Source organism: Mustelus asterias, chromosome 21 (genome assembly GCF_964213995.1).
Source record: "Mustelus asterias chromosome 21, sMusAst1.hap1.1, whole genome shotgun sequence".
Classification (NCBI taxonomy): Eukaryota; Metazoa; Chordata; class Chondrichthyes; order Carcharhiniformes; family Triakidae; genus Mustelus; species Mustelus asterias.
Window position 1 is genome coordinate 10,104,765 of NC_135821.1, and position 23,799 is coordinate 10,128,563.

At 48.6% G+C, this 23,799-nt stretch overlaps 1 protein-coding gene across 1 annotated transcript in view; it reads right to left on the reverse strand.

Annotated features, from left to right (window-relative positions):
* Positions 1-23,799, reverse strand: part of LOC144509116 (serine/threonine-protein kinase BRSK2-like) — a 191,863-nt gene that overhangs the window by 24,079 nt on the left and 143,985 nt on the right. The window contains exons 2-4 of the mRNA XM_078237486.1: positions 9,450-9,544; positions 5,118-5,203; positions 517-657 (exon numbers count right to left, since the gene is read on the reverse strand). Coding sequence (XP_078093612.1) covers positions 517-657; positions 5,118-5,203; positions 9,450-9,544 — 322 coding nt within the window. The remainder of the gene's footprint in view (positions 1-516; positions 658-5,117; positions 5,204-9,449; positions 9,545-23,799) is intronic.

Below are 23,799 nucleotides of genomic sequence, written 5' to 3' on the forward strand. Positions count from 1 at the left end.
GAGTCTCGAGATGAAGAATAAATGTTATCTTTGTGTGTGAGGAGACATTTGAGCTTTGATGGATCACTGACACTAGCTGAGTTTCCACTGGAAGTATCTGGTCAGGGCCTGTTTATAGTTTATTGATTACAAGTAGGCTAACATTAACACTGCGATGAAGTGGCTGCGAAAGTCCCCTAGTCGCCACACTCCGGCGCCTGTTCGGGTACACTGAGGGAGAATTTAGCACTGCCAATGCACTCTAACCCGCACGTTTTTCAGACTGTGGGAGGAAACCGGAGCACCCGGAGGAAACCCATGCAGACACGGAGAGAATGTGCAGACTCCACACAGCCAGTGACCCAAGCCAGGAATCGAACCCGGGTGCCTGACGCTGTGAGGCAGCAGTGCTAACCACTGTACCACCGTGCCGCTGTGTAATAGCATCCCATCCTAGAGTCAATGCCTTGAGGAGAGAGAGAGAGATGGTCCTGGACCCGAGGGAGATTCTCGATAGCTGTAAAAATGTTTCCTCACCATATAGAATGACTGTGACAGAAATCCAGCGCTGATATAATTTGTCGGAAGAATTTGCGGGCTTCTTTCGGTGTGAGCCTTCCCTTTTTGACAAGGTAATCAAACAGCTCCCCTCCGGACACATGTTCTAACACTAAGTACCTGAAAAAAAAAAGGAAAGTTCACTGGGAGTGAAATCATTGCAGGACACTTTGCAAAATGAGTTGCCTCAGAAGCAGATATTTTGCTCATTGGGAATGTGAAAGGTTTCAGCTCCTCACACACATGGCAACATTGCCAAAGCATTGAGAGGCCTCTGTCTCCAACACCCATGTACCAGTGCTCTTAGCAACACGCTGAGAGGCCTCTGTCTCCAGGCCCCAGGTACCGGTGCCCTTAACAACACGCTGAGAGGCCTCTGTCTCCAGGCCCCAGGTGCCGGTGCCCTTAACAACACACTGGGAGGCCTCTGTTTCCAGGCCCCATGTACCAGTGCCCTTAGCAACAAACTGAGAGGCCTCTGTCTCCAGGCCCCTGTACCAGTGTCCTTAGCAACACGCTGAGAGGCCTCTGTCTCCAGGCCCCTGTACCAGTGTCCTTTGCAACATACTGAGAAGCCTCTGTCTCCAGGCCCCATGCTCCAGTGCCCTTAACAACACATTGAGAGGCCTATTTCTCTAGGCCCCTGTACCAGTGGCCCTTAACAACGCACTGAGAAGCCTCTGTCTCAGGCCCCATGTTCCAGTGTCCTTAGCAACACACTGAGAGGCCTCTGCCTCTTCGTCCCTATACCAGTGGCTCTTTTTATGTCATGGATCTGCTTGAAACTTGTATGTTTAAACATGAACTTTTTATTATTAATCTTTATCAATGTACAGATCCCAGTTACTGGCATGCCTGGTGCTGTTGTCTCCATGCACGTTCCTTCTCGAGTGTTCTCTCAGGCTATTCCCATGTGACACGATACATAGTACCGTGGATGGTGCTATTCTCCAGTCCCACGTTAACCCTTGCTCTGCTGAGCATCTTACATTACAACGGCATGCAGGCAATACAACATCCCCCCTTCTTCTCAAAATGAAAATTCCCTCCCTTCCAATGGAGTAGAACTATTTGCAATACAATATTTACTTGCTATCCCTTCTTCCCCACCTCAAGTCTCTTTGGCATTCCTTTTGCATTTGATCTTGAAGGACAATGAACTGCTCTTTCAATCATTTATTTTCTTGTTGACCTCTTGCCAACTCACCCTGCGCTTCAGTGCATCATTTTGTTGCTACTGATAGTTCTAGTGAAGAGGAAGAGGAAGAGGTGACGGGCCTAGTGGTATTATTGCCAGACTATTAATCCAGAAACTCAGCTAACGTTCTGGGGAACCCGGGTTCGAATCCCACCATGGTGGAATTTGAATTCAATTTTTAAAATCTGGAATTAAGAATCTACTGATGACCATGAAACCATTGTCGGAAAAACCCATCTGGTTCACTAGTGTCCTTTAGGGAAGAAAATCTGCCGCTCTTACCCAGTCCGGCCTACATGTGACTCCAGATCCACAGCAATGTGGTTGACTCTCAACTGCCCTCCAAAGGCAACTAGGGATGGGCAATAAATGCTGGCCCAGCCAGCGACGCCCATGTCCCACAAATTAATTTAAAAATAGTAACATTTAATGTCCTCTGTAGCTCCTCTCATTTTTGCATAGCTACCTCAGGAATCTCTCAGGGTCACAACTCCTTGGCATGCCTATTCTGTGTTATTTCCTCCTTGAACCTTTTTTGTGTTGTTTCTGAAAGGTGTTTGTTCAAATCTTGAATAGCTTGGTTCATTGGACATTTCAGCTTATCGCGGGATTTTAAAGGTATACACTCAGCTTGAATCTTGCGCTTCAAATCTTCCTGTTCAGCGCTGATGCGAACATTTTCCAGCAGAACAGCTTCACTTTCAAAAAAAGCTCAATTTTTAAGCCTCTCGGCTGCTTCTTAGCTATTTCTTTCTTCCGCACTAAGTTCCTTTGGCTTCTCCATTTCAATGAGTGGACATGGCTGGCACCATCGTGTGGTTCACTTGAGTATTGCCTCCTTTGCTCTAGGGCTTCTGTCTTTTGATTTGATTTATTATTTCACATGTATTGGTATAAGTGAAAAGTATTGTTTCTTGCGCGCTATACAGACAAAGCATACCGTTCATAGAGAAGGTAATGAGAGAGTGCAGGATGTAGTGTTACAGTCATAGCTAGGATGCAGAGAAAGATCAACTTAATGCGAGGCAAGTCCATTCAAAAGTCTGATGGCAACAGAGAAGAAGCTGTTCTTGAGTCGGTTGGTACGTGACCTCAGACATTTGTCCCTTTTTCCCGACAGAAGAAGATGGAAGAAGGAATGTCCGGGGTGCGTGGGGTCCTTAATTATGCTGGCTGCTTTTCCCGAGGCAGCAGGAAGTGTAGACGGAGTCAACGGATGGGAGGCTGGTTTGAGTGATGGACTGGGCTACATTCATGACCTTTTGTAGTTCCTTGCGGTCTTGGGCAGAGCAGGAGCCATACCAAGCTGTGATACAACCAGAAAGAATGCTTTCGAGGTGCATCTGTAAAAGTTGGTGAGAGTTGTCGCGGACATGCCGAATTTCCTTAGTCTTCTGAGAAAGTAGAGGCATTGGTGAGCTTTCTTAACTATAGTGTCGGGGTGGGGCGGACCAGGAGAGGCTGTTGCTGATCTGGACACCTAGAAGCTTGAAGCTCTCGAACCTTTCTACTTCGTCCCCATTGATGTGGACAGGGGCATCTATCTCACTCTGGGGTCTTCTGTTGCCCTCAACACTTTTAGTGGGGGGATAGCTAGATCTTCTCCTGGGGATGTGTGCTCTCCACAGCTTGGGAGTTTAAAATATCCATCAAAGCCTTTCAATGTTTCACTAAATGTTGTCAAATATTGATCTACATGACGGCTGTGGAGAGCTTCACTAGCAGATGACCCAAAGACGAAGAAAATATTTATTAACTTCTGCTTCTTCCGCTTCCTTATTTAGTTTTGCTGCAAACTAGAAATTATCTCCTCCGAGACTCCCATTCTTGGACCTGCTTTAGCCACTTCCTTACCCAAAATGCACCTGGCTCTTCTCATTGTCCATCCAGGGCTACCTTGTAGTTACCGCTTTAAGTGTTGCTGGTGCTTTAAGGCAGTAACCTTAATCTCCTGGGGAGGCCTAGTGGTATTATCGCTAGACTATTAATCCAGAAGCTCAGATAATGTTCTGGGGACCCGGGTTCGAATCCCGCCACGGCAGATGGTGAATTCAATAAAATATATCTGGAATTAAGAATCTACTGATGACCATGAAACCATTGTCGGAAAAACCCATCTGGTTCACTAATGTCCTTCAGGGAAGGAAATCTGCCGTCCTTACCCGGTTTGGCCTACATGTGACTCCAGAGCCACAGCAATGTGGTTGACTCTCAACTGCCCTCTGAAATGGCCGAGTGAGACACGCAGTTCAAGGGGCAACTAGGGATGGACAATAAATCCTGGCCCAGCCAGCGACGCCCATTCCCATGAATGAATAGTAATTTTTTCCCCACTCAGGCTCTTGTTTCCCTCTCTCTGAGTTTCCCGTGCTTTGATGATTTCGGCAGGCTCCCCCGCGATTGGTCGCTTCGTTAATAGAGAAATTGCAACAACGACTTCTTCCTGCAAGATTTCTCTTTTTTTTAAGCTGTCCCGCACACTGGGAGATTTGGCCGATTGGTTTCTTTATCTCCTCAGCTGTTGCCTGATCGGCATTTCTTTTTTAAACTTAAAGCTACGACACTTCCTTCTGTTTGCTCTGGTTTTGGTGAAAGGGCTTTATTTTTGTTATACTCGGTTAAACCTCTGCAGTTTGTCCACTGTTCTACAATCATAGAATCCCTACAGTGCAGAAGGAGGCCATTCGGCCCATCAAATCTGCACCGACCACAATCCCACCCAGGCTATATCCCCGTAACCCTATGTATTTACCCTACTAATTCCCCTGACACTAAAGGGCAATTTAGCATGGCCAATCCACCTAACCTGCACACCTTTGGACATTAAGGAGCAATTTAGCATGGCCAATCCACCTAACCTGCACACCTTTGGACACTAAGGGGCAATTTAGCATGGCCAATCCACCTAACCTGTACATCTTTGGATTGGTGTGGAGATGCCGGCGTTGGACTCGGGTGGGCACAGTAAGGAGTCTTACAACACCATTAAAGTCCAAGAGGTTTATTTAATATCACGAACTTTTGGAGTGCCGTTCCTTCATCAGGTGAGTGATGATCTTTGGATTGTGGGAGGAAACTGGAGCACCCGGAGGAAGCCCATGCAGACAAGAGAAGAACGTGCATAAATAATCATGATGGCACAATGGAGAGCCATGCTAAGAACATGCAGACTCCGCACAGACAGTCACCCAAGCCGGGAATTGAACCCGGGTCCCTGGCGCTGTGAGGCAGCAGCGCTAACCACTGTGCCACAACACTGGGGTTCTAACATCCGGGCGAAACCAGCTCTACGTCTGATTGATTCAGAGATACCCACTGCCGCTCCGGGGAGACCAGTGAAAAATGCACACACCATAAAACAAGCGAAAAATATAATACCTACAAATATTTCTTATTTTCATAGACGTCGTGGAGCTTCAGGACGTGAGGGTGTTCGATCAACTTCAAAATGGCAATCTCCCGTTCCACCTACGGTAAAACAGAAAGGACAATCCTGTCATACTCAATCCTTGCAGCAGGAGGCAGTGATGGGGCTGAGTGCTGGACAACACAGAGGAGCAGGAGGAGGCCATTCGGCCCCTCTGGCTCATTGCACCATTCAACTAGAGCAAGGCGGATTTGTCGCCCAATTCCATTTCTCCCTCAGGGCCGCACAGAATCTTCGTGATGCAGAAGGAGACCATTCAGCCCATCGGGTCTGCGACAGCTCTCCAAATAAGCAATTCCCTGACCTGGAGTACTGTGCGCAGATCTGGTCTCCGTATCTAAAGAGGAATATACCTGCCCTGGAGGCAATGTTCATGAGATTGGTCTCTGGGACAAGGGCTGAGTAAATTGGGTTCATAGACAGGAATTTTACTGACCCGCCCACCACGGGAATTGGAGCGGGCGAGGGGCGGAGCATGGGAAGGTCCGTCGATCTCGGGTGGGATTTTATGTTTCGGGACAAGCGAGGCCATAAAATCCTGCCCATAGTCTCTGGATGAGAGACCATCTCATTGAGACATACAAGGTTCTGAAGGGGCTTGCTCGGGTACACACTGGGACACTGTTTCCCCAGGCTGGGGAATCCGGAACGTGTAGGCCCCAGAGTTTATTGTCCATACCTAACTGCCCTTGAGAACGTGTTGGTGGAGAGTACTTCATCACACTCCTGAGTTTTGTCTTGTAGATGGTGGACAGACTTTGGGGAGTCAGGAGGTGAGTTAATCGCCTCAGAATTCTCAGCCTCCTGATCTGCTCTTGTAGCCACAGTATTTATCTAACAAGTCCAGATCAGTTTCTGGTCAAGGGTGACCCCCGGGATGTAAATGGTATTTTTTCTTCTTTCATGGGTGTGGGCGTCGCCGGCTGGACCCAGCATTTATTGCCCATCCCCAATTGCCCCTTGAGAAGGTGGTGGTGAGCTGCCTTCTTGAGTCACGGCAGCCCCTGTGGTGTAGGATCATAGAATCCCTACAGTGCAGAAGGAGGCCATTTGGCCCATCGAGCCTGCACCGCCCACAATCCCGCCCAGGCCCTAACACAGTATTTTACCCCACTAATCCCTCTTACGCTAAGGAGCAATTTAGCATGGCCAATCAACCTAACCTACACATCTTTGGACACTAAGGGGCAATTTAGCATGGCCAATCCACCTAACCTGTACATCTTTGGACACTAAGGGGCAATTTAGCATGGCCAATCCACCTAACCTGTACATCTTTGGACACTAAGGAGCAATTTAGCATGGCCAATCAACCTAACCTACACATCTTTGGACACTAAGGGGCAATTTAGCATGGCCAATCCACCTAACCTGTACATCTTTGGACACTAAGGGGCAATTTAGCATGGCCAATCCACCTAATCTGTACATCTTTGGACACTAAGGGTCAATTTAGCATGGCCAATCCACCTAACCTGTACATCTTTGGACACTAAGGGGCAATTTAGCATGGCCAATCCACCTAACCTGCACATCTTTGGACACTAAGGGACAATTTAGCATGGCCAATCCACCTAACCTGTACATCATTGGACACTAAGGGGCAATTTAGCATGGCTAATCCACCTAACCTGTACATCTTTGGACACTAAGGGGCAATTTAGCACGGCCAATCCACCTAACCTGTACATCTTTGGACACTAAGGGGCAATTTAGCACGGCCAATCCACCTAACCTGTACATCTTTGGACACTAAGGGGCAATTTAGCATGGCCAATCCACCTAACCTGTACATCTTTGGACACTAAGGGGCAATTTAGCACGGCCAATCCATCTGAACTATACATGTTTGGACACTAAGAGGCAATTCAGCAGGCCAATCCACCCAACCAGCACGTCTTTGGACACCAATGGGCAATTTAGCATGGCCAATCCACCTATCCACATCTTTGGACTGTGGGAGGAAACCGGAGCACCCGGAGGAAACCCACGCAGACACGGGGAGAATGCGCAAACTCCACAAGCAGTCACCTGAGGCCGGAATTACACCCGGGTCCCTGGCGCTATGAGGCAGCAGTACTAACCACTGTGTCACCATGCCATGCCCTCAAAGGGAGATGGTTAGATCCACTCTTGTTGGGGATGGTCATTGCTTGGCACTTACCATCCCAAGCCTGAATGTTGTCGGGGTGCTGATGGGTGCGGTATCTGAAAAGTTGCGAATAGTACTGGACTGTGTCATCAGCAACGAACAACCCCGCCTGACGTTGGAGCGAGGATCATCTCACAAAGTGTGGTACGTGAAGTGTTAACGCTCTGGGTTCCAGACCCTGGCCGCGATTATCCCATCCCGGGCCGGGGAATTCTCGTGTCAGCCGATTCTCACATGATTTACGCATGAATTCCCGCCCCGATAGCGTCTCCCAGTGCCAGAGTTCAGCTCTGCACTGGAAATTGGCAGGGAGGTGCCAAGACCATTTAAATGGTCATTTAAATATAATTTAAATTTCATTAGTGGGCCCGGGGCCCGCAAGCATCCCCTCCACTCCCCGCCCCCAACACTCCCCCAGAATGGTCCCCCAGAATGTAGAGGATCAGAAGGACCTTGGGGTCCGGGTCCATAGGACTCTAAAATCGGCCCCGCAGGTGGTTAAGAAGACGTATGGTGTGCTGGCCTTTATCAATCGAGGGATTGAGTTTAGGAGTCCGGGGATAATGATGCAGCTATATAAGACCCTCGTCAGACCCCACTTGGAGCACTGTGCTCAGTTCTGGTCGCCTCATTACAGGAAGGATGTGGAAAAGATTGAAAGGGTGCAGAGGAGATTTACAAGGATGTTGCCTGGATTGAGTGGCATGCCTTATGAGGATAGGCTGAGGGAGCTCGGTCTTTTCTCCTTGGAGAGACGTAGGATGAGAGGAGACCTAATAGAGGTATATAAGATGTTGAGAGGCATAGATCGGGTGGACTCTCAGAGGCTTTTTCCCAGGGTGGAAATGGCTGCTACGAGAGGACACAGGTTTAAGGTGCTGGGGGTAGGTACAGGGGAAATGTTAGGGGGAAGTTTTTCACACAGAGGGTGGTGGGCGAGTGGAATCGGCTGCCGTCAGTGGTGGTGGAGGCAAACTCAATAGGGTCTTTTAAGAGACTCCTGGATGAGTGCATGGGACTTAATAGGATGGAGGGTTATAGGTAGGCCTAAAAGGTAGGGATATGTTCGGCACAACTTGTGGGGCCGAAGGGCCTGTTTTGTGCTGTAGTTTTTCTATGTTTCTAACAGATCCGATGGATCGAATGACCTCTTTCTGTGCTATTAACCACCCTCAGACTCATTTCTTCTGAGTCTTTTCCTGTTGCAGTTTTGTCTCCTGTTTCAGCAGGAGTGGGGGATGCCTGCGAGATTTAAGAGAGGGTTTTGAAACTATAATGGGTGAATAAGCTTTTTCCTCTGGGGAGGCAGTAGTGGGGGGTGGGGCTATTGATTTACGATTAGGGCTAAGGAGAGGAGTTAAGGAAAATGTCTCTGCTGAGAGGGTTGGTGGAGCGCGGAATATTTTGCCGCAGGGACTGATTGAAGCAGAGAAGACTGAAATACAATGAATACTCAGAGCAGCGTCAGGGTTTTAGAGAGAGGGGGATTCATTTTTTTTATATTGCTGGCACAGATGCAATGGGCTGAATGGCCTCCTCCTGTTGCAACATATCAGGTACTGGCAGCTTGGAGCCCCAAACAAAGTGTATGAATGAGCCCAGGGTGGCACAGTGGTTAGCACTGCTGCCTCACAGCGCCAGGGACCCGGGTTCAATTCCAGCCCTGGGTCACTGTCTGTGTGGAGTCTGCACGTTCTCCCCGTGTCTGCGTGGGTTTCCTCCGGGTGCTCCGGTTTCCTACCACACTCCAAAGATGTGCAGGTTAGGTGGATTGGCCATGCTACATTGCCCCTTAATGTCTCAAGATGTGCAGGTCAGGTAGATTGGCCATGCTCAGTTGCCCCTTAGTGTCAGAGGGATTGCAGGGCAAATACATGGGGGTTACGGGGATAGGGTCTGGGTGCGATTGCGGTCGGTGCAGGCTGGATGGGCTGAATGGCCTCCTTCTGCACTGTGGGGATTCTATGATTCTAAGTATTTTTTCTCTCTTGGAAAGCCAGGATTGGATCCACGCTCTCTCATTCCAGGTCCTGATCACTCACTGCGTAATTTAAAAGAAAAACATTCTCCCCTCACAAGTGAAACACGGCTCAGTGGTAATTCTTTTTGAGATGAGCCGTCGGCGGGATTCTCACCTTCATGAGGACGGACTCGGTCAGCTTCTCCCGGTTCACAATCTTTATCGCAACCTTCTGTCCCGTAATGCAGTGAATGCCCAGCTTTACCAGCCCTGCAAGGACAGACAAGGGGAACATAGCAATTATAATCAAACGCACCTCAGTCACTTCGCCACCCGAGGATTCTGGTATAGCGGATGAGTCCACCCTGCCCCTCCAAGTTCCCAAGAGGCTCTGGGCCTTGATTGTTGATGGACCACCGCCATTTTGGAAAGAACATCTCTCTCTCTCTCTCTCTCTCTGTAAATCCACTTGGTTATTGGAAGAAGAACAGAATGCATCAATGAAGGAAACTTTTCCCAGAAGGGGGAAACACTCCCAAAATGATTTATTTTTCTCCCCACTTCTTCTAAAGATGTGTAGATTATGTGGATTGGCCATGCTAAATTGTCCCTGAGTGTCCAAAGATGTGTAGGTTAGGTGAATTGGCTTTGCTAAATTGCCCCTTAGTGTCCAAAGATGTGCAGGTTAGGTGAATGAGCAGGGTAAATGCGTGGGTTATTTTTTATTCATTCATGGGACATGGGCGTCGCTGGCTGTGCCAGCATTTATTACCCATCCCTAGTTGCTCTTGTTCAGAGGGCAGTTGAGAGTCAACCACATTTCTGTGGCTCTGGAGTCACATGTAGGCCAGACCAGGTGAGGACGGCAGATTTCATTCTCTAAAGGACATTAGTGAACCAGGTGCGTTTTTCCGACAATTGACAATGGTTTCATGGTCATCAGTAGATTCTTAATTCTAGACTTTTTAAATTGAATTCAACTTCCACCAGCTGTCGTGGCGGGATTCGAACCCGGGTCCCCAGAACGTTAGCTGAGTTTCTGGATTAATAGTCGAGCGACAGTATCACTAGGCCATCACCTCCCCTTTGCAGGAATAGGGCCTGGGTAAGATGCTCTGAGGGAGAGTCAGTGCAGACCTGATGGGCTGAGTGGCCTGTTTCTGCACTGTAGGGATACTATGATTCTATAAAGAGATGTTCACATTCTGGGCCTGGTGGGGACACCCCCTATATTTCCTCGAAGCAGCTCCGGTGAGTCAGTTGCTGCTGGTCGCTTACTTGGAAGGGCATCAGCTTCTTCCAGAAGGTCTAATCGAGAGCCCCTCAGCTGGTTCCCCATCCCCTCCATAGTCCAACAACACTGAGGCACTTTGACTAAACCCAGATCTGTTAAACATAGAAATTAAAAGCAGGAGGAGGCCGTTTGACCCTTCGAGCCTGCTCCCCCATTCATTTTGATCATGGCTGATCATCAAATTCAATATCCTGATCCCACCTTCCTCCCACAGACCATGTCCGAAAGACGTGCTGGTTAGGTGAATTGGCCGTGCTAAATTCTCCCTCAGTGTTACCCGAACAGGCGCCAGAGTGTGGCGACTTGGGGATTTTCACAGTAACTTCATTGCAGTGTTAATGCAAGCCTTACTTGTGACACTAATAAATAAACTTTAACTTTACTTTTTTTTACTTCATATCCCTTTAGTCCCAAGAGCTATATCTAATTTCTTCTTGAAATCACACAACATTTTGGCCTCAGCTACTTTCTGTGGGAGTGAATTCCACACATTCACCACCCTCTGGGTGAAGAAATTTCTCCTCACCTCAGTTCTAAGAGGTTTACCCCTTATCCTCAAACTATGTACCCCAATGCTGGACTCCCCCCACCAGAGGAGAGGGTCAGACAATGGAAATGTCCTTTGACCTCAGGTGGGAATTTCCAGTCTCGCTCGAGCGAAGACGTAAAATCCCGCCTTTAGTCCTGGACACCCCCACCATCGGGAACATTCTTTCTGAATCTACCCTGTCTAATCCTGTTAGAATTTTATAAGTTTCTATGAGATCCCCTCTCAGTCTTCTAAACTCCAGTGAATATAATCCTAACTGACTTAGTCTCTCCTCATATGACAGACCTGCCATCCCAGGAATCGGCCTGGTAAACCTTCGCTGTACTCCCGCTATACTTAATGTTCAGGCAGATACGCAGATAGGTTAAGAAGCAGAGAAAAGCAGAGGACAGAGAGGGGGAGGGATAGGAGGGTGAGAAAAAGAGAGAATGAGAAAGGCAGTGGAAGAGAGAGAGAGAGAGACAGAGAGAGAGACGGAGCAATAGGGGGGAGAAAGAAAGAGAGAAAGAGCGAGAGAGAAAGACACTGAGAGAGAGAGGGAGAGAAAGAGAGCACAGTAGGGCGGCACGGTAGCACAGTGGTTAGCTCTGCTGCTTCACAGCTCCAGGGACCTGGGTTCGATTCCCGGCTTGGGTCACTGTCTGTGTGGAGTTTGCACATTCTCCTCGTGTCTGCGTGGGTTTCCTCCGGGTTCTCCGGTTTCCTCCCACAGTCTAAAGATGTGCGCGTTAGGTTGATTGGCCATGCTAAAATTGCACCTTAGTGTCTTGAGATGCATAGGTTAGAGGGATTAGTGGGTAAATATGTTGGGATATGGGGGTAGGGCCTGGGTGGGATTGTGGTCGGTGCAGACTCGATGGGCCAAATGGCCTCTTTCTGCACTGTAGGGTTTCTATGAATAAGTCATTATTGTAAATGTGAATTGATTCTCATTGATTTATCTGGCCAAATAAATGTTAAATAAAATAAAGAGAGGGAGAGAGGGTCAGTGTGTGTGTGAGAGGGAGGGGGGAGAGAGAGAGGGTTAGTGTTAGAGAGAGGGAAAGAGCGAGGCAGAGTGAGAGAGAGCATAAGAGAAAGAGTGTGAGAGAGAGGGAAGGGAGAGAGAATGAGGCAGAGTGAGAGAGAGAGAGAGGGAGAGGAGTGTCAGAGAAAGGGAAGGGAGAGAGAGAGAGAGGCTCGGTGTTAGAGAGAGTGGGGAGAGAGAGAGGAGAGTGAGGCAGAGAGAGAGAGAGAATGAAAGAGAGGGAAGGGAAGAGAGAAAGAGAAAGAGAGAAGGATGCAGTGCAAGAGAGATGGGTAGAGAGCAAGTCAATGTAAGATCGGGAGAGTGGGAAGGACAAAAGTGAAAGCTGGAGGGAGGGAGAGAGAGAGAGAGAGGGAGAGAAATTGACAGCGTACGAGAGAGGGAGAGAGATCAGAAGCCAATGTTAGATGGGAAGCATGAGAGAGAGCGATAGAGCAAGAGCTAGTGCAAGATAAAGAGAGAGAAAATGAGAGAGGCAGAGTAAGAGAGCGGAGAGAGGTGTCCCATTGCCATTCTCTCTGTCCCTGTCTCTTACTGACTGTCGAGATCTCACCACCTCCTTCCGACCAATACCATCTCTCTCACCACCTGCCAGATGTTGGATTTCCCCCTCTCTCTCTCACATTCCCTTCCTCCTCTGCACTCTCCTACAGTAATGTCCGGGAGCAAGATAGCCGGGAATCTCATGCATTGGGAAGCAGAGGAAAAGTCAATCATTTCAGGCTCTCTGAAAGGACCAACAGCAGCTGGATAATAGGGTTAACATCCCGCCGGGTCCCTGTCAACATCATTGAGATTAAATTACCTGCAAGGGGTTATCTTATCCACATCATCAGGGGAAACACAGGCCAATGAAGATAGGATGGCCTGTGGCCCAGAACTGCTGAGATACCCTCTGCATATCCTTTCCAAATGAAATTAGCCTCCTCCCCGGATAGTTCACAGCAAAAGAGATTACCAGACAACATTCCCTCAGTGACATCTCGAATCAAATTCAGAAAGAGACAGAAATACACAAGCAGGGAAAAAGACTGCGGAAAACATTTGCCGGATGCTGTTCTCCAACATGGTTCTCCTCAGGGGCTGGAGCTCAGAGTCCAGGCCCGTCGGTGCTGAGGCAGTGCTGCCTCTCAGTGAGGGGTTTCAGCCAAGGCCCTCTCACACTCTGCCAGCGGATCCCAGAGGAACTGGGGAATTGTCCCCAGTGTTCTGGCCAGTATCATGCCTCAGTGTCAGAGGAGGTGATGGCCGAGTGGTATCATCGCTAGATTAATTAACCCAGAAACTCAGCTAATGTTCTGGAGACCTGGGTTTGAATCCCGCCACGGCAAATGGTGGAAATTGAATTCAATCAAGAAAGAAATCTAGAATTAAGAATCTACTGGTTCACTGATGTCCTTTAGGGAAGGAAATCTGTCGTCCTTACTTGGTCTGGCCTACATGTTTAAAGTTTATTTATTAGTGTCACAAATAGGCTTACATTAACACTGCAATGAAGTTACTGTGAAAATCCCCTAGTCGCCACACTCTGGCGCCTGTTCGGGTACACTGAGGGCGAGTTTAGCACGGCCAATGTACCCTGACCAGCACGTCTTTCAGACTGTGGGAGGGAACCGGAGCACCCGGAGGAAACCCAGACAGACACGGGGAGAACGTGCAGACTCCGCACAGACAGTGACCCAAGATGGGAGTCGAACCCGGGTCCCTGGCGCTGTGAGGCAGCAGTGCTAACCCACTGTGCCACCGTGCCGCCCATGTGACTCCAGAGCCACAGCAATGTGGTTGACTCTCAACTGCCCTCTGAAATGGCCGAGCGAGACACTCAGTTCAAGGGGCAACTAGGGTTGGGCAACAAATGCTGGCCTAGCCAGTGACGCCCATGCCCCACGAATTAATAGAGGATTGAAAAATTCAGGCAGAAAATGTAAATTTGAGGACACCAAATGAAAGGCTGGTGTCTCAGCTCATCTGCGGCTCTGCATGGCCTGAAATATCTGATCGGAAAGGAGACGTTGGCAATATCACAGGCTGTAGACATTGTCAAAGCACTTAATGCCAACATAGAGACAGCTGAAGACACTAACTGTAACGTGCGAGTGGAGTGTGGAGAGGATGTTTCCACTAGTAGGAAAAACTAGAACCAGAGGGCACAACCTCAGGCTAAAGGGACGATCCTTTAAAACAGAGATGAGGAGGAATTTCTTCAGCCAGAGAGTGGTGCATCTGTGGAACTCTTTGCCGCAGAAGGCTGTGGAGGCCAGGTCATTGAGTGTCTTTAAGTCAGAGATAGATAGGTTCTTGATTAATAAGGGGATCAGGGGTTATGGGGAAAAGGCAGGAGAATGGGATGAGAAAAATATCAGCCATGACTGAATGGCGGAGCAGATTCGATGGGCCGAGTGGCCTAATTCTGCTCCTATGTCTTATGAGTGCAAGAAACAATGCTTTTCACTGTATACTAATACAGGTGACAATAATAAATCGAATCAAACCAAACTACCTGAATGACTAGCCTTCAATTAAGTCAAGAAAAAGGCAGCAGGGTTGATGTAGGAGCGGTGGGTGATCATAAGTTCACAGAGAGAAAGCTGAGGGGGGAACATGATTGAGGTGTATAAGATTACGAAGGGTATGGAGAGGGTGAGGAGGGAGCAGCTGTTCCGCCTTGGTTGAGGGGTCAATCACGAGGGGGCAGAGCTTTAGGGTGAAGGGCCGGAGATTCAGAGGGGATTTGCGGAAACATTTTTCACCCAGAGGGTGTTGGGAATCTGGAATGCGCTGCCTGGGAAGTGAGTGGAGGCTGGAAACCTTACAACCTTTAAAAAATATTTGGACAAGCTCTTGAAATATCATAACATTCCAGGATATAGAACAAAGAAAACTACAGCACACGAACAGGCCCTTCGGCCCGTGCTGATCATGATGCCCTAACTAAACTAAGAAAAAACCTGCCCTTACTCGGTCCGTATCCTTCTATTCCCTCCCTATTCATGGACCCATCCAGATGCCTCTTAAATGTTGCTAATGTGCCTGCTTCCACCACCTCCTCTGGCAGCGCGTTCCACCCACCACTCTCTGCATGAAAAACTTCACCCGCACACTTTTTTTTAGAATACCTGTGGGCGGCACGGTAGCACAGTGGTTAGCACTGCTGCTTCACAGCTCCAGGGACCTGGGTTCGATTCCCGGCTCGGGTCACTGTCTGTGTGGAGTTTGCACATTCTCCCCGTGTCTGCGTGGGTTTCCTCCGGGTGCTCCGGTTTCCTCCCACAGTCCAAAGATGTGCGGGTTAGGTTGATTGGCCATGCTAAAAATTGCCCCTTAGTGTCCTGAGATGCGTAGGTTAGAGGGATTAGCGGGTAAAATATGTAGGGATATGGGGGTAGGGCCTGGGTGAGATTATGGTCGGTGCAGACTTGATGGGCCAAATGGCCTCTTTCTGCACTGTAGGGTATCTATGATCTATAACCTACAGTGCAGAAGGTGGCCATTCGACCCATCAAGTCTGCACCCAGGCCCTATCCCCGTAATCCCACGTATTTACCCTGCTGATCCCCCTGACACTAAGGTGCAATTTAGCACGGCCAATCAACCTAACCAGCACGTCTTTCAGACTGTGGGAGGAAACTTTAGGAACATTTAAGCGGTTGTTGGATAGGCACATGGAGCACACCAGGATGGTAGGGAGTGGGATAGCTTGATCTTGGTTTCAGATGAAGGTCGGCACAACATCGTGGGCCGAAGGGCCTGTTCTGTGCTGTACTGTTCTATGTTCTATGAAACCGGAGCACCCGGAGGAAACCCACGCAGACACGGGGAGAACGTGCAGACTCTGCACGGACAGTGACCCGAGGCCCGAATTGAACCCGGGCCCTGGTGCTGTGAGGCAGTAGTGCTAACCACTGTGCCGCCCCAGCACAACTCCCATAAACTTTCCCCCTCTCATCTTGTACCTGTGCCCCCTTGTAATTGACACTTCCACCCTGGGGAAAAGGCCCCTGACTATCCACCCTGTCTCTGCCTCTCATCAGTTTATGGGATAAGTGCAGGGAAATGGGATTGACGCGCCTTTAGTGGTAGTTATTGTCAGTACAGACTCGATGGGCCGAAGGACCTGTTTTGTGCTGTGTGACTCTATGCCCCTCGATGTGGATCAAACTGCAGAGTTTGCGAAAGACTCAAAAGTTGTACAGAACAAGGAAAGAAGGAGATGAATGAGTTATCAGAGGCAGAGGAAACAAACAGCTGTCTGAAATGTCTGGATGTGACAGTTCCCAGAGAGAAGAGATTCACTCAGACATTCCGACCCGGAAGAGGGGGAGAAATAAGCCACAATCAGAAACCTGAAGCTGAAAGTTTATTCATTAGTGTCACAAGTAGGTTTACATCAACACTGCAATGAAGTTACTGTGAAAATCCCCCAGTCGCCACACTCCGACGCCTGTTCGGGTACACGGAGAGAGAATTTATCACGGCCAATGCACCCTAACCAGCACGTCTTTCGGACTGTGGGAGGAAACCGGAGCACTCGGAGGAAACCCACGCAGACACGGGGAGAACGTGCAGACTCTGCACAGTGACCCAAGCTGGGAATCAAACCCAGATCTCATAGAATCATAGAGTCATAGAAACCCTACAGTGCAGAAGGAGGCCATTCGGCCCATCGAGTCTGCACCGACCACAATCCCACCCAGGCCCTACCCCCACATATTTACCCGCTAATCCCTCTAACCTACGCATCTCAGGACTCTAAGGGGCAATTTTTAACCTGGCCAATCAACCTAACCCGCACATCTTTGGACTGTGGGAGGAAACCGGAGCACCCGGAGGAAACACACGCAGACACGAGGAGAATGTGCAAACTCCACACAGACAGTGACCCGAGCCGGGAATCGAACCCAGATCTCTGGCACTGTGAAGGACGGTCACCTCAGCACCTCACTGTACCGCAAGCCCACGGATAACCTCACGATGCTCCACTTCTCCAGCTTCCACCCTAAACACGTTAAAGAAGCCATCCCCTACGGACAAGCCCTCCGTATACACAGGATCTGCTCGGATGAGGAAGATCGCAACAGACACCTCCAGACGCTGAAAGATGCCCTCATAAGAACAGGATATGGCGCTAGACTCATTGATCAACAGTTCCAACGCGCCACAGCGAAAAACCGCACCGACCTCCTCAGAAGACAAACACGGGACACAGTGGACAGAGTACCCTTCGTTGTCCAGTACTTCCCCGGAGCGGAGAAGCTACGGCATCTCCTCCGGAGCCTTCAACATGTCATTGATGAAGACGAACATCTCGCCAAGGCCATCCCCACACCCCCACTTCTTGCCTTCAAACAACCGCACAACCTCAAACAGACCATTGTCCGCAGCAAACTACCCAGCCTTCAGGAGAACAGTGACCAAGACACCACACAACCCTGCCACAGCAACCTCTGCAAGACGTGCCGGATCATCGACACAGATGCCATCATCTCACGTGAGAACACCATCCACCAGGTACACGGTACATACTCTTGCAACTCGGCCAACGTTGTCTACCTGATACGCTGCAAGAAAGGATGTCCCGAGGCATGGTACATTGGGGAAACTATGCAGACGCTGCGACAACGGATGAATGAACACCGCTCGACAATCACCAGGCAAGACTGTTCTCTTCCTGTTGGGGAGCACTTCAGCGGTCACGGGCATTCGGCCTCTGATATTCGGGTAAGCGTTCTCCAAGGCGGCCTTCGCGACACACGACAGCGCAGAGTCGCGGAGCAGAAACTGATAGCCAGGTTCCGCACACACAAGGACGGCCTCAACCGGGATATTGGGTTTATGTCACACTATTTCACATAAATATTTCTGCTTTTTTCCTCCTGAGTCTTTATCATGCGATCCTAGAATCAGAATTTATGTCACACTATTTGTAACTCCCACAGTTGCGTGGACCTGCAGAGTTTCACTGGCTGTCTTGTCTGGAGACAATACACATCTTTTTAGCCTGTCTTGATGCTCTCTCCACTCCCATTGTTTTGTTTCTTAAAGACTGGATTAGTTGTAAGTATTCGCATTCCAACCATTATTCATGTAAATTGAGTCTGTGTCTTATAAGTTCTGTTTGTGAACAGAATTCCCACTCACCTGAAGAAGGGGCTCAGAGCCTCGAAAGCTTGTGTGGCTTTTGCTACCAAATAAACCTGTTGGACTTTAACCTGGTGTTGTTAAACTTCTTACTGTGTTTACCCCAGTCCAACGCCGGCATCTCCACACTGTGAAGCAGCAGTGCTAACCAGTACCAGACTCTATCCCCATAACCCCACATATTTACCCTGCTAATCCCCCTGACACTAAGGGGCAATTTAGCATGGCCAATCCCCCTAACCCGCACATCATTGGAATGTGGGAGGAAACCGGAGCACCCGGAGGAAACCCACTCAGACACGGGGAGAACGTGCAGACTCTGCACAGACAGTGACCCAAGCCAGGAATCGAACCCAGATCCCTGGCGCTGTGAGGCAGCAGTGCTAAGTACTGTGCCTCCGTGCTGTTCGAGGGACGATGCTTTGAAACTGAGCACCGTCTTGCTAAGGGCGGACAGGGGAAGTGAGATTCGACAGCCAGGAACAACCCAGATCAGAGGGAGTCACAAAGGGAAAGATGTTACCTGTGTGTTCTGCGTCACGGAAGCAGATGGTTCTGCCCTCCTGGGGTCGAGCAGTGGTGAAGAGCTATCGCTGATTTCAGCAAACCCACGAGATAGAAGATCGAGGGATAAAGATCACCGAGTGGATGTAACAGCGCCGGAACGCTGTCCAATTACAGATGAGACCAGCAGAGATAATGAGTCACAGCTACTCACTCAGCAAGTGATCCAGGGAGTGAGTGCCTGATACAAATACAGCAAAGACAGCCAGCCTGACAGCATTGCTGCTCTATTGCAGATCACTGGGAGGTGCCGTTCTGTGAGCTGGAACCAGAATATTCACATTCAACATAAAACAGGAAGGAATTTCTCCAGAAGAAGCAAGAGCGGCGCGGTGGCGCAGTGGGTTAGCGCTGCTGCCTCACAGCGTCAGGGATCCGGGTTCGATTCCCGGCTTGGGTCACTGTCTGTGCGGAGTCTGCACATTCTCCCCGTGTCTACATGGGTTTCCTCCCACATTCCAAAGATGTGTGGGTTAGGTGGATTGGCCATGCTAAATTGCCCCTTAGTGTCCAAAGATTTGCAGGTTAGGTGGATTGGTCATGCCAAATTTGCCCCTTAGTGTCCAAAGATTTGCAGGTTAGGTGGATTGGCCATGCTAAATTTGCCCCTTAGTGTCCAAAGATTTGCAGGTTAGGTGGATTGGTCATGCTAAATTGCCCCTTAGTGTCCAAAGATGTGCGGGTTAGGTGGATTGGCCATGCTAAATTGCCCCTTAATGTCCAAAGATGTGCAGGTTAGGTGGATTGGCCATGCTAAATTGCCCCTTAGTGTCCAAAGAATTGCGGGGTAGGTGGATTGGCCATGCTAAATTGCCCCTGAGTGTCAAAAGATGTGCTCATTTGATTTATTATTGTCACGTGTATTAGCATACAGTGAAAAGTATTGTTTCTTGCGCGCTGTACAAAGCATACCGTTCATAGAGAAGGAAAGGAGAGACTGCAGAATGTCGTGTTACAGTCATAGCTAAGGTGTAGAGAAAGATCAACTGAGTGCGAGGTAGGTCCATTCAAAAACCTGATGGCAGCAGGGAAGAAGCTGTTCTTGAGTCGGTTGGTACGTCACCTCAGACTTTTGTATCTTTTTCCCGATGGAAGAAGGTGGAAGAGGGAATGTCCGGGGTGCGTGGGGTCTTTAATTATGCTGGCTGCTTTCCCGAGGCAGCGGGAAGTGTAGACAGCGTCAATGGATGGGAGGCTAGTTTGCGTGATGGACTGGGCTACATTCACGACCCTTTGTAGTTTCTTGCGGTCTTGGGCAGAGCAGGAGCCATGCCAAGCTGTGATACAACCAGAAAGAATGCTTTCTATGGTGCATATGTAAAAGTTGGTGAGGGTCGTAGCAGACATGCCAAATTTCCTTAGTCTTCTGAGAAAGTAGAGGCATTGGTGGGCTTTCTTAACTATAGTGTCGGCATGGGGGGGACCAGGGCAGGTTGTTGGTGATCTGAAAGCCTAGAAACGTGAAGCTTGCGACCCTTTCTACTTCGTCCCCATTGATGTAGACAGGGGCATGTTCTCCTTTACGTTGAGACAACAACAACATCACTAACCAGCGAGACAACACCAACAACTTCACGAACAAGCGAGACAACACCAACAACATCACTAACAAGTGAGACAACACCAAAAACATGATTAACCAGTGAGACAACACCAACAACATGACTAACCAGTGAGACAACACCGACAACATGACTAACCAGTGAGACATCACCAACAACATCACTAACCAGTGAGACATCACCAACAACATCACTAACCAGTGAGACATCACCAACAACATGACTAACCAGTGAGACAACACCAACAACATCACTAACCAGTGAGACATCACCAACAACATCACTAACCAGTGAGACATCACCAACAACATCACGAACCAGTGAGACGTCACCAACAATATCACTAACCAGCGAGACAACACCAACAACATCACTAACCAGTGAGACATCACCAACAACATCACTAACCAGTGAGACATCACCAACAACATGACTAACCAGTGAGACAACACCGACAACATCACTAACCAGTGAGACATCACCAACAACATCACTAACCAGTGAGACATCACCAACAACATCACGAACCAGTGAGACGTCACCAACAATATCACTAACCAGCGAGACAACACCAACAACATCACGAACCAGCGAGACAACGTCAACATCATCACTAACCAGCGAGAAAAAACCAACAACATCACTAACCAGTGAGACAAAACCCACAACATCACTAACCAGCGAGACAACATCAACAACATCACTAACCAGCGAGACACCAAAAACATCACTAACCAGCGAGACATCACCAACAACATCACTAACAAGCGAGGCAATATCAACAACATCACTAACCAGCGAGACACCAACATCATCACTAACCAGCGAGACAAGACCAACAATATCACTAACCAGCGAGACAACATCAACAACATCACGAACCAGCGACACACCAACAACATCACTAACCAGCAAACAACATCAACAACATCACGGACAAGCGAGACAACACCATCAACATCACTAACCAGCAAGACAACATCAACAACATCACTAACCAGCGACACACCAAGAACATCACTAACCAGCGAGACAACATCACGAACCAGCGAGACAACACCATGAACATCACTAACCAGCGAGGCAATATCAACAACATCACTAACCAGCGAGAGAACACCAACAACATCATTAACGAGTGAGACAACACCATCAACATCACTAACTAATGAGACAACCGCAACAACGTAACTCACCAGTGAAACAACACTGGTAACATCACTAACCAGCGAGACATCACCAACAACATCACGAACCAGCAAGACAATGCCAACAACGTCACTAACCAGCGAGACAACACCAACATCACTAACCAGTGAGACAACACCAACCACATCACAAACCAGCAACACACCAACAACATCACTAACCAGCAAGACAACATCAACAACATCACTAAACAGCACGACAACATCAACAACCTCACTAAACAGCGACACAACACCAACAACATCACTAACCAGCGAGACAACACCAACCACATCACTAACCAGCGACACACCAACAACATCACTAACCAGCGAGACAACATCAACAACATCACTAACCAGCGGGACAACACCATCAACATCACTAACCAGCGAGACAACATCAACAACATCACTAACCAGCGGGACAACACCATCAACATCACTAACCAGCGAGACAACATCAACAACATTGCGAACCAGCGAGACAACACTAATAACATCACTAACCAGTCAGACAACACCAACAACATCACTAACCAGCGAGACAACATCAACAACATTGCGAACCAGCGAGACAACACTAATAACATCACTAACCAGTCAGACATCACCAACAACAGCACAAACCAGTGAGACACTGCCAACAAAATCACTAACCAGCAAGACAACACCAACAACATCACTAACCAGCGAGACATCAGCAACAACATCACTAACCAGCGAGACACCAACATCACGAGCAACATCAATAACCAACTAGACATCACCAACAACATCACAAACCAGCGAGACAACACCAACAACATCACTAACCAGCGAGACAACACCAACAACATTACTAACTAACGAGGCAACCGCAACAACGTAACTCACCAGTGAAACAACACTGGCAACAACACTAACCAGCGAGACATCACCAACAACATCACTAACCAGCGAGACAATGCCAACAACGTCACTAACCAGCGAGACATCACCAACAACATCACTAACCAGCAAGACAATGCCAACAACGTCACTAACCAGCGAGACAACACCAACATCACTAACCAGCGAGACAACACCAACCACATCACAAACCAGCGACACACCAACAACGTCACTAACCAGCAAGACTACATCAACAACATCACTAAACAGCGAGACAACACCAACAACATCACTAACCAGCGAGACAACACCAACATCACTAACCAGCGAGACAACACCAACCACATCACGAACCAGCGACACACCAACAACATCCCTAACCAGCGAGACAACATCAACAACATCACGAACCAGTGAGACAACACCATCAACATCACTAACCAGCGAGACAACATCAACAACATCACTAACCAGCGGGACAACACCATCAACATCACTAACCAGCGAGACATCACCAACAACATCACTAACCAGCAAGACAATGCCAACAACGTCACTAACCAGCGAGACAACACCAACAACGTCACTAACCAGTGAGACAACATCAACAACATCACTAACCAGCGAGACATCAGCAACAACATCACTAACCAGCGAGACACCAACATCACGAGCAACATCAATAACCAACTAGACATCACCAACAACATCACTAACCAGCGAGACAATATCAACAACGTCCCTAACCAGCGAGGCAACACCAACAACATCACGAACCAGCAAGACATCACCAACAACATCACTAACCAGTGAGACAACATCAACAACATCACTAACCAGTGAGACAACACTGACAACATCACTACCTGCGCGTGACTGCCAACAAAATCACAACCAGTGAGACAACAACAACATCATTAACCAGTGAGACAATACCAACAACATCACTAACCAGCGAGGCACCAACAACATCACTAACCAGCAAAACAACAACAACAACATCACTAACCAGCGAGATACCAACAACAACACTAACCAGCGAGACAACATCAACAACATCACTAACCAGCGAGACAACACCAACAACATCACTAACCAGCGAGACAACAACAACATCACTAACCAGCGAGAAACCAACAACATCACGAACCAGCGAGGCAACACCAACAACAACACGAACCAGCGGAAAAACACCAACAACATCACTAACCAGCGAGACAACATCAACATCATCACTAAACAGCGACACACCAAGAACATCACTAACCAGCGAGACAACATCAACAACATCACGAACCAGCGAGACAACACCATCAACATCACTAACCAG